This window comes from Rana temporaria, chromosome 12 (assembly GCF_905171775.1).
Source record: "Rana temporaria chromosome 12, aRanTem1.1, whole genome shotgun sequence".
In the NCBI taxonomy this organism is placed as follows: Eukaryota; Metazoa; Chordata; class Amphibia; order Anura; family Ranidae; genus Rana; species Rana temporaria.
Window position 1 is genome coordinate 104,942,681 of NC_053500.1, and position 12,645 is coordinate 104,955,325.

Here is a 12,645-nt window from a genome sequence, read left to right on the forward strand (position 1 = left end):
CAAAATGCTTTATGGCCAAGATTTTCAGAAGCCATCCAAATTAGGTTCATTGTATCATTTGGTTAGCACCATCAGCTGCAGTGTTCCCAGAAGGAACAGAGTTCTCGGATTTCACTACAAATGTACTTCCAGCACAGTTTTGCATTTACAATTTCCCTGACCAATGATATTGATATGGGGTAGTACACAAGCTCATTGAATAAAAAAATCTTATTGGCTTTTTCCTGCTTCTTATAAATACTAAGTTACTTCTCAGTTGCAGACAGAGACTAGAGCATGTGGTTGCTCTACTTACTGAGTGCAGCAGGTAAGTGCTCCTAGATTATATTCTGTATCACTACAAGGGCGAGTTCAGAGGGTGGTGATAAATGGGGAATACTCAGAATGGTCAGGGGTGGGTAGTGGGGTCCCATAGGGTTCTATGCTGGGAACAATCATATTTATCATATTTAATTTATTCATAAACAACCTGAAGGATGGGGTAAACAGTTCAATCTCTGTATTTGCGGACGATACTAAGCTAAGCAGGGCAATAACTTCTCCGCAGGATGTGGAAACCTTGCAAGAAGATCCAACAAATTAATGGGTGGGCAACTACATGGCAAATCAGGTTTAATGTAGAAACATGTAAAATAATGCATTTGGGTGGCAAAAATATGAATGTAATCTATAAACTAAGGGGAGAATCTCTGGGGGAATCTAGAAAGGAAAAGGACCTGGGGGGGGGGGGGGGAATCTAGGGTGGAAAAGGACCAAGCTGCTGCTAACAAAGTAAACAGAATATTGGCAAGCATTAAAAAAAAAGAATTAACTCCAGAGATAAAGCGATAATTCTCCCACTCTACAAGACTCTGGTCCGACCGCACCTAGAGTATGCTGTCTAGTTCTGGGCACCAGTCCTCAGGAAGGTTGTACTGGAAATTGAGCGAGTACAAAGAAGGGCAACAAAGCTAATAAAGGATCTGGAGGATATTAGTTATGAAGAAAGGTTGCGAGCACTGAACTTATTCTCTCTGGAGAAGAGACGCTTGAAAGGGGATAGGATTTAAATTTACAAATACCGTACTGGTGACCCCACAATAGGGATAAAACTTTTTTGTGGAAGGAAGTTTAACAAGACACGTGGCCACTTATTAAAATTAGAAGAAAAAGGGTTTAACCATAAACTACGTAGAGGGTTCTTTACTGTAAGAGAGGCCAGGATATGGAAGCTCCATTTACTATTACTATAAGCACCTAAACGACCGCAACATACAGGGTATAATACTGGTAATACTGACTTATAATCACACACATAGGTTGGACTTGATGGACTTGTGTCTTTTTTCAACCTCACCTACTATGTAACTATGTAACTTTAAACACTTGAGACCCGCGCTATAGACAAAAGACGTCCACAGCGCGGCTCTCAAGTGCCAAGTGGACGTCTTTGGACGTCATTTAAAGTGCATTACCCGCGCGCACCACTGGGGGGCGCGCAGCGGGTAAACACTGTCCCGGCGCATCGCTGAAGAGCCGATGCATGTACCTGGCGGCCGCGATGTCCGTCGGGTACACGCGATCGTCGGGAACACAGCAGGGACGTGGAGCTCTGTGTGTAAACACAGAGCTCCACGTGCTGTCAGAGGAGAGGAGACCGATCTGTGTCCCTTGTACATAGGGACACAGCATCTGTCACCTCCCCCAGTCACCCCCCTCCCCCCACACAGTTAGAACACACCCAGGATACACATTTAACCCCTTCCTCACCCCCTAGTGTTAACCCCTTCCCTGCCAGTCACATTTATACATGAATTAGTGCATTTTTATAGCACTGATCGCTGTATAAATGTGAATGGTCCCAAATTTGTGTCAAAAGTGTCCGATATGTCTGCCGCAATATCGCAGTCCCAATAAAAATCGCAGATCGCCGCCATTACTAGTAAAAAAAAAAATAATAAAAAAAAATCATAATTCTGTTCCCCATTTTGTAGGCGCTATAACTTTTGCGCAAACCAGTCGCTTATTGCGATTTTTTTTTCTACAAAATTACGTCGAAAAATACGTATCGGCCTTAACTGAGAAAAAAAATCGTTTTTTTTTTAAAAAAATTGGGATATTTATTATAGCAACAAGTAAAAAATATATATATATTTTTTTAAATTGTCGCTCTTTTTTTGTTTATAGCGCAAAAAATAAAAACCGCAGAGGTAATCAAATACCACCAAAATAAAGCTCTATTTGTGGGAAAAAAAGAACGTCAATTTTGTTTGGGAGCCACGTCGCACGACCGCGCAAATGTCAGTGTCAGTTAAATCGACGCAGTGCCGGAAGCTGAAATTTCGCCTGGGCATGAAGGGGGTTTATGTGCCCAGTAAGCAAGTGGTTAAGGCCAGGGATGGACTGGCCATTGGGACTACAGGGAGTTTCCCGGTGGGCTGATGGCTCAGTAGGCCGGCTTTAGTGACAGCAGACCGCCCCCCCCCTCCGCTCCTTTGTCTCTCCCTTCCCGCAGCGCTTACCTCCTCTCCCTCCCTGCAGCGCTCAACTGGGGGGAGCAGAGAAGCAGGGGGAGGAGCAGGGGGGACAACAGAGGAGCATAGGGGAGGGGACAGACAGCTGACTCAACAGCAATGGCCTGGGAGTTTCTCACTTCTGCCTAATCTTGTCCCATAATGGGGGGGGCACCGAACTGATTCTTTCCCCCGGGTGAAATAATGTCTAGCTTCCCCACTGGTACTGCCTATAAGAGTACCAGTACCAGCCATTCTACTCTAATAAAGTAGAATGGCTAGTGAAGGGGGAAAGAAGGGGCTTGGGTGGCCAGGGGGGGTGCAGGAGTTGTCCGGCCACCATGGGAGAGACCTGTCAAAGTGGGCCTGTCTGGATGAAGTCCAGGGTCAAATGTTTGTCCCAGTCCAGCCCTGGTTAAGGCTGTACCCACTGCATCTGTAAATGGCTTTTCTCTGTTACAATTTAGGCAATAAGAATGAAAGATGGGGGGGATCAGGAAGGAATTTTTTCCCCTGCTGTAGCAAATTGGATCATGCTCTGCTGGTTTTTTTTTTGCCTTCCTCTGGATCAACTGTGGGTATGGAGTTGGGTGTATGGGATTGTACTGTGTTTTTTATTTTGTTTGTTTAATTTTTGTGGTTGAACTGGATGGACTTGTGTCTTTTTTCAACCTGACTAACTATGTAACTATGTAACTATGGTCACACATGTCTAAGTTATCATTCCTAAATTGATGTTTATTGATTTTAGTAAGTTCTAGAAAGGTTCATGTAGAATGTTAATAAACTTGTTGTTTCCAGACTTATGCCAAGCACCATAGGTAACCAACATTGATTTGCTCATATCGGTTATTTCTTTGTAATTCACAATTGTTATTAATTTTTCAAATTAAGAAAGAAAAAAGGTAACAAACAGTGGACATTACATGGGCTAACAGCAGACCAATATATAGAAAAGACTTAATAAATACAACAAGACTGTACTGTATAAGTACCCTCAGTCAAGCCTAACCCGGAGAGGCATCCAGTAACAAGACATGTCACAGGGGTCTAACTCTCTTCAAAGATCCCTCAGAAGGGGCCCACAAACAAACAGAGAAAAACGGATAGCAAAGAAGGAAAGGAAGCAGAATAAGGTAGTATAAAGTCCTGCACCCAACACTCCTAGGAGAAGAGGTAGGTGGCTAGAAAGGAATAGAAGGTCACGGGAGTCCTCCCACACATATCAGTTCTTTCAAGCTCACCATACATGTAATAATCTATCTACCAACCACTATGTATTGTATGGACATGTTTAACTGGACACTACTGTAATTCAGTGCATTGTTTAGGTGGCCTCTCCATTACATGTTTTTGGTAAGTCTAAGGCCCCGTACAGACGACCGAACATGTCTGCTGAAACTGGTCCGCGGACCAGTTTCAGCAGACATGTTCGGCCGTCTGTACAGCCAAGCGGACAGGATTCCAGCGTACATTTGCCCGCCGGGCCTTTTTCGAGCGGGCAAATATTTCTAAACATGTTTAGAAACATGCCCGCTGGAATCCTGTCCGTCGGACATGTTCGGTCATCTGTACAGACCTACCGTACATGTCCGAGCGGCCGCCATCCCTCGCATGCGTCGAATGACTTCGACGCATGCGTGGAAGCATTGAACTGCCAGGGCTGCGCACATCGCTGCGTCATCGTCGCGGCGACGACGCGGCCTCGTCGCCGCGTATCGAGTATGCACGGATTTCTGTATGATGGTGTGTACAGCCATCATACAGAAATCTCCGGGCAAACATGTACACTGAAAACGGTCCGGCGGACTGTTTTCATCGTACATGTTTGCCCGTCTGTACGAGGCCTAAAGGAAGTTGTACAGAAACGGTACCATCAAATTGTGAAATGTGTAGGCACTGGACGGCTTCAGGGAAATTGTGAATTGGTTTGAGGATGTCTGAGTACTTAGAAAGACTTTGCTTTCTCCAGCTCACTGTAGCCATGGCCTTGGGGATGCATCAGGAGTATGCAGATTGCTAGCCACATACAAATGAAACTGTGATAATCCCTTGGCAGCCTACAGAGGATTATTGAAAACCCAAACTGTCTCTCCATGTCTGCTTCAGGAGGACAGAAGTAGACACTTAGGGCCAGATCCACAAAGAAGTTACGGCGGAGTATCTATTGATACGCCGCGTAACTTCTAGGCTGCTCCGGCGTATCTTTGTTTTGTATCCACAAAACAAGATACGCCTGAATGGGGGGCTAGATCCAACTGATGTACGTCTTAGTACGGCGTCGGATCTTAGGTGCATATTTACGCTGGCCGCTAGGTGGCGCTTCCGTTGATTTCCGCGTAGAGTATGCAAATTAGCTAGATACGCCGATTCCCAGAGCGTACGTCCGGCCGGCGCATTTTTTTACGTCGTTTACGTTAGGCTTTTTTCGGCGTAACGTTACCCCTGCTCTATGAGGCGTACGCAATGTTAAGTATGGACGTCGGGCCAGCGTAGAATTTTCCGTCATGTACGTCGTTTGCGTAAAACGTTCGCGAATAGGGCTTTGCGTAAATTACGTTCACGCCGAAAGCATTGACTATTTGCGACGTGATTTCGAGCATGCACACTGGGATACCCCCACGGACGGCGCATGGCGTACGAGGACGTACACCTGTCGGATCTAACCCAGATGCCGTTGTATCTTGGTTTGAGGATTCAAACCAAAGATACGACGCGGGTAATTTGAAAGTACGCCGGCGTATCAGTAGATACGCCGGCGTACTCGCTCTGTGGATCTACCCCTTAGTCTATAAACCAGTGCCCAACCTTTTGAAGAGCAAGGGCCACTTAAGCGACTTGGTAACTGATCGCGGGCCACAATGAGAGGAGCGGGTGGATAACAGCCCACTCGGCTCTATAGAACCACTCTACTTTCAGCACACCAAACTCGCAGGTAATAGAAGTCTATGGCTCAGTGCAGGTAACCCACAGGTGCACTTCTCTGCACCTGCGGATCAGTTTGAAAGCAGCACAGTAACCACTGCATAACAGATATGCCCATATATACACTGTGATATTAGTAATAAACTTACCTTTAATAAAAGTATTCTATTCTATTTTATTCCATCCCAAAGCAGGAGGTTGCGGGCCACATTAGAGGGCTCCGCGGGCCACATGTGGCCCCCGGGCTACTGGTTGGGCACCCCTGCTGTAAACTAAGGTCCGTTTTGTTAGTGGGCATGTGAAGCCAGACTATTTCTTCCTGGATCTCATCCTTGCAGATCTCACACATGCTCAGTGCAGCACAAGCAGTGTAATAGGTTTCAGTTCAGATTTCCATAGCAATGGCAGTGTCAGAGGAAGTTGCCGCCCCTTCCCAGGAGGCAATGCAAACAGGAAATTATGCGATGGGCCACAGTCAGGGAGGAGGAAGTGAAAAATCAATACAGCAGATATACAGTAGGTGCTGAGAAAAAAAATACTAAAATATCCAATTCGTTTACAGTGCACAGTTTAGTGAGGGATGCTGAAGAGTTGTAAAAGTGGGTGGAACTCCACTTTAAGAGGAAGATGAAGCCTGCAATGGAACATTACTTTCTTTACACATTCTTGGGGAAGGATCTTTGTTAGGAACATTTCCCTTCACTTTTTGTTCTGGTGACAACAGTTGTAAGAATTTATTGCAATTCTGCAACATGGACACAGAAAGCAATAAAAAGCTGACTTTCCTTACTCTACCAAAAATGTAAGATCGCTGAACACATAAGGCCTCGTACACACCAGAGGATATCCGCTGGAAACGGTCCGCCGGACCGTTTCCAGCGGATAAATCCTCTGGCGGATTTGGATCTGATGGCTGTACACACCATCAGATCGAAATCCGCGCATAATACATCCGCGGTGACGTGTCGCGCTGTCGCCGCGCCGATGACGCGGCGACGTGCGCGACGCTGGAAGGCAACTACTTCCACGCATGCGTCGAATCATTACGACGCATGCGAGGGATGGAAGCGGACAGATTGATCCGGTGAGTCTGTACAGACGACCGGATCAATCCGCTGGACACGATTCAAGTGGATAGATTTCTTAGCATGCTAAGAAATTTCTATCCGCTTGAAATCGATCGGCTGGACGAATCTCCAGGGATAAATATCCGCTAGGCCGTACAGACAACCGGATTTGTCTGCTGGAACTGATCCGCGGATCAATCCCAGCGGATAGATCCGGTCGTCTATACGAGGCCTTACTGTGTGAAGACTTGCTCAGAAAACATATGAATGGAACAATTTTTGGTACTGTGCAATCTAAAATATGTATATATTAGACCAATAATAGTGTGTAGAAACCCTAAATCATTTTTTTTCAATATGTTAGGCATCATAGCTCACTGTATATTTTTTTTGCAAGTAAATTTACTTATGAATCTGTTGCAAATTTTCTTACCAGAAGATCTTACAAGTAACAGCACCTGTTTTAAGCTGACAACGCTAAAGCGCTATCTCACAATTGGCAGCAGTGTTGTCACCTTGTTGTGTGCACTCCTTCAGTTTGCTGTTGGGCTGCCCAGCATTGGCTTATCAGATAGTCAAGCAAACCCAAAAGCCAATGTAAAAAACACCCACAGTAAGCTGACAACACTGCTGCCATTTATTTGCAAGACATAAACTCATATATTCTTACTCTCCCTTGATTTGTAGACTTCTTTGTGGGGGTCATGCTAAGCAAGACCTGTAAAGACTATGATGTAGTTGACCATCTGAATATTACTCAACGTGGACCCTTACTGTCAATGACCATGCCAAAAGAAGACTGGAGTAAACCACTCATCGTTTCTGTTGATGCAACATTTATTTCAATTCATTCTGTGGTGAGAACTAACTTGCTTCTGTCCATCAACCTGATATGTCATGTTTGACTCTGTGATTCTATGGGCCAGCTCTCTGGGCACCATGTCTGATATGCTTTGATATCCCTTTGGGGATGCCCCACCTAGTACTTGGGTGGGTCTGTTTCGGCAGAGCCTCCAGAGAAAGGGGTCCATCTGGTTTCGGCCAGATGGACCAAGTGTAAGTACCCTTGTCCCCGTCTGGAGCCTGATGCCCCGGGGGATTCAGGGCAAGGCCCTCTGATTTTAGAGGGCTTGTGTATACCCGTTGAACGTTTTTGTGTCACCTCTTTTTGTGCACATTTTTTTTGACACGGGTGACGTTTTTGAGTGTGTTTCGCACGCCATGGGCTTTCAGAAAAAAAAGATTGGTAACCTGCAATATAATACTGTCAAAGATTGATTTCCTGTCTCAAAACAGGAGAAGCTTGCAATGCTTCACCGGCCCAGACTCTTGTAACAAGAAGAGACACACACACACACACACACAGCTTTCTTGCTTGTGAGAGTGGAGAGAGGGCTGAGCTTCACCCGGGCATCAGTTTTATTAGCCTCATGAAATCACAGGGCATACAGTTGATTGGTTCACATTAAACAGACACACCCAACGATCCCTCCCAATCACCCATGGACCCACCCATTCACCCTCCCCTCACCCACCCATCCTGTGAGCACATGTAAAAAATCCATTGTCCAAAATGAATACACAGGACACTAAATCTCAGGGGTTTCTAGCTCAACTTTGCAAGAGTTGCCTAGTCCAATCAGATGAATACACGAAGCAGACAGGAAGAGAAGATTTAGCATAACAGTTCTTGTTACAAAATTCAAAAGTTTCTTTCAGTCATCCAAAAGTCAATGGTTTCCTTTCAAACAAGCTCCCCTGAGTGTGTAAAAGGGGGATGGGTGAACATCTGCTCTGGGTTTCAAATAGATTTTGTCCTTCATATGGTCAATGCTGGGTTCATAACTTTAAAAACCATCATATATCATTCCTGATATAAACTCTTTAAGGAAAATAAACACTTGTTGTGATACATATATTTCACACATGCATATAATTAATATAAAAACCAATATAACTTCATAAAAAAGATCTAAAAAATAAATTAAGATAATATAAAAAGGATAAGACATTTCTGTGGTTCTAATAACTAAAATTAGCTTAAAGTGGAGGTTCACCCATAGAGAACACATTTTCCCCTTAGATGGATGCTCGTTTTGTCTAGGGGAATCGGCTAGTTGTTTTAAAATATGACCTGTACTTACCGTTTACGAGATGCATCTTCTCCGCCGCTTCCGGGTATGGGCTGCGGGACTGGGCGTTCCTTCTTGATTGACAGTCTTCCGAGAGGCTTCCGACGGTCGCATCCATCGCGTCACTATTTTCCGAAAGAAGCCGAACGTCGGTGCGCAGGCGCAGTATAGAGCCGCACCGACGTTCGGCTTCTTTCGGCTACGAGTGACGCGATGGATGCGACCGTCGGAAGCCTCTCGGAAGACTGTCAATCAAGAAGGAACGCCCGCTCCCGAAGACCCATACCCGGAAGCGACGGAGAAGATGCATCTCGAAAACGGGTAAGTACGGATCATATTTTAAAACAACTAGCCGATTCCCCTAGACAAAACGAGCATGAAGCTAAGGGGAAAAGAGAAAAAAAAAACGAATTGGGTGAACTCCCGCTTTAACTCAAAAATAGGCATATTATTATAATCTATCACAATACATTTTTGGTTGTGGATTTAATAACACTTTAAAATCCTTTTCTTTAGAAGTTTCTTGCAATTTTTTAAAGGCAGGTCTTTCCTCAGCCCTCATGAATTGCTCAGGCTTGTGAATGGCAGGCAGAATTTTATGACACATGTTCAAAGCCAATTTGTACGCACATATATGGGCAAATTTAGACTCCATTCACACCAATGCGTTTTTTCATGCTTTTGGCAGAAGCGCCAGACGTTTTTTAACATAGGTTCCTATGGAACACATTCAAATCAATGCATTTTGGTGCCTCTTTTTGGAAAGGGTCAGGAACTTTTTAAAATGCAAAACGCTGCTTTTTTTGCTTTTCTGGTTCAATGGACTTTAACCACTTGCTTACTGGGCACATAAACCCCCTTCGTGCCCAGGCGAAATTTCAGCTTCCGGGACTGCGTCGCTTTAACTGACATTTGCGCGGTCGTGCGACGTGGCTCCCAAACAAAATTGACGTCCTTTTTTCCCCCACAAATAGAGCTTTATTTTGGAGGTATTTGATCACCTCTGCGGTTTTTAATTTTTTGCGCTATAAACAAAAAAAGAGCGACAATTTAAAAAATATATATATATTTTTTACTTGTTGCTATAATAAATATGCCAATTAAAAAAAAAAAAAAAAAAAAATTTCTCAGTTAAGGCCGACGTATTTTTGTAAAAGAAAAAAAAAATCGCAATAAGCGACTGGTTTGCGCAAAAGTTGCGCCTACAAAATGGGGAACAGAATTATGATTTTTTTTATTATTTTTTTTTTTACTAGTAATGGCGGCGATCTGCGATTTTTATTGGGACTGCGATATTGCGGCGGATGTATCGGACACAAATTTGGGACCATTCACATTTATACAGCGATCAGTGCTATAAAAATGCACTAATTACCTTATAAATGTGACTGGCAGGGAAGGGGTTAACACTAGGGGGTGAGGAAGGGGTTAAATGTGTATCCTGGGTGTGTTCTAACTGTGTGGGGGGAGGGGGGTGACTGAGGGAGGTGACAGATGCTGTGTCCCTATGTACAAGGTACACAGATCGGTCTCCTCTCCTCTGACAGCACGTGGAGCTCTGTGTTTACACACAGAGCTCCACGTCCCTGCTGTGTTACCGACGATCGCGTGTACCGGCGGACATTGCGGCCGCCAGGTACACGCATCGGCTCTTCAGCGATGCACCGGGACAGTGTTTACCCGCTGCGCGCCCCCCAGATGCGCGCGTAATGCACTTTAAAAGACGTCCAAAGACGTCCACTTGGCACTTGAGAGCCGCGCTGTTGACGTCTTTTGTCAATAGCGCGGGTCTCAAGTGGTTAATGGAAACGCTCTAGAAAAGCATGTAGTGCATTTTTAGTGCGTTTGACGCATTTTGCATTATTTAATCTGCGCAACAACAAATTGACCGAATAAAAAAAAAAAGCATACAAAACACAAAACGCATAAAACATGCATAAAAACATGTGTCCAAAAATGCAGAGAGCACAACAAAAAGCACTGCGGAAATGCTCAAAAGCAACATACATAGGTGTGAATGGTGCTTTAGACTGGAGTCTCTTAATCAGTGGAATCAGTGGAAGCTGCTTCTTTTTGGTCACAGGGTCACTGCCCCCTAATCCATGCGCTCAGCCCTGATCTACATGCAGGGCACCGGACACATGGATTTCATTTTTTTTTTCTTTAAGCACATGAGTCAGAGGCTCCATTTGGCTTCATAAAAGGGCGGGCTCGAGGAGCACTGCGCCCTGAACCAACCCAGCTGTGTGAAATTAGCAAATTAATATTCGCTAATGTCTTCCTGCTTTTCCTCCCGGCCAATCAGGAAGCGGGTCCAGAGACCCGATTGACCCAATCAGGACCTACTTCCTGTTCAGCCAGGAGGAGAAGCAACAGCCCGACACTTCTCACAACAAGCTGGAGTCCATCTCCCGCAGCAGGGGGAGTGCAGTCAGTTTGATTGCAGCCCCCCCAAAATATTGAGCATCAGCTACACTTAACCAACCAACATGTCTTTGGAGTGCTGGACAAAACTCACACCAGCACAGGGAGAACATGCAAACTCAATACAGCTGGTATCTTCTACTCCAGTGGTCTCCAAACTGTGGCCCTGGAGCCAGATGCGGCCCTTTGCATGCTTTTATGTGGCCCTTGGGGCACTATTTCATCCACTGATACCAACAATGGGGCATAATTCCCCTCACTGATATCAATAAAGGGACACAATGCCTCCCAATGACACCAATGATTGGACACAATTTATCCTAATAACAATAACAATGGGGCCCAGTGACTCCAATAATGGGATACAATTCTCCCAATGACACCAATGATGGGGCACAATGCCTCCCAATGATGGGACACTATTTCTTCCAATGACACATATGATGGGGCACAATTTGTCCCAATGCTACTAACAATGGGGCCGAATGACTCCAATAATGGGATACAATTCTCCCAACGACAACAACAATGGGGTCCAACGACCCAAATGATGGGACACTATTCCTCCCAATGACACCTATGATGGGGAACAATTTCTCCCAATGATACTAACTATGGGGCCCAATAACTCCAATGATGGGACACAATTCTCCCAATGACACCAACAATGGGACATTGTTTATTCCCACTGTCGTCTGGACCTTTTCTACTCCCAATGGCCACAATCCGGCCCCCCTAAACTCTGAAGGACAGTAAACTGGCCCTTGTTTAGAAAGTTTGGAGACCCCTGTTCTACTCCAAAGATCAGACTTCTGCTGACACGCCCCCCCCCCCCCTTCACTGGGAAAACTAGTGTACTGATGTTTCTTCTCCCCCAGCACTCTGAGCACCTTATGCAGCTAAGATCAGAGGATGTGATCACTTTTTAAAAGAGGGGAAAAAAGGTATTCATACTGTTTTTTAAATGTATACTCAAAATGTTTAGCCTTTTGTATTTAAAACGGAATGAGTTGTTTTACAAGATGAGGGGTCACATATACTTTAATCCACTGTGCTACTCCCATAACCATATACAAAATAGTACACAATTTAGGAAATGTACAAGGTACACTCACTCTACAGTTCACAGTGATATGCATGTCATGAATATGAAAGATACAATTATATATCCACACTAGAAAACAGTAACAATATTTTATAATACGCACAATACATAAAGCAGAGGAGATAGGCAGATTATTTGTTTAAAACAATTACATTTTGGAAAGATATCATCAGACCAGATATTAAAATAATGCATTTTCTATTTTAAATTACTTACTTTTACATAGCGGCCCAGTCACTCGACATTCCTTTGCTATGCATTAACATGCACTATGTAGGGCATTTATGTGCGCTTAGGTGCTCCAATCATTTGAATAGGCTGCCAATGCACCAGAACAGATAAGCACAATTTTTTCCAACACAACACACAGTAGTGCATTTATATAGCTAGATTCAGATAGCTTTACGCCGGCGTATCAGTAGATACGCCGTCGTAACTCTGAATCTACGCCGTCCTAAATTTAAGCGTATTCTGGAAACCAGATACGCTTAAATTAGGCT

General features: G+C 44.5%; 1 protein-coding gene across 1 annotated transcript in view; it reads left to right on the top strand.

Moving 5' to 3' along the window:
* The first annotated feature begins 226 nt into the window (after positions 1–226).
* The window catches only part of LOC120918471 (5-hydroxytryptamine receptor 3A-like), a 40,745-nt gene continuing 28,326 nt past the window's right edge, over positions 227–12,645 (top strand). The window contains exons 1-2 of the mRNA XM_040330069.1: positions 227–307; positions 7,172–7,341. Of these exons, the coding sequence (XP_040186003.1) occupies positions 277–307; positions 7,172–7,341 (201 nt within the window). The 5' untranslated portion in view covers positions 227–276. The remainder of the gene's footprint in view (positions 308–7,171; positions 7,342–12,645) is intronic.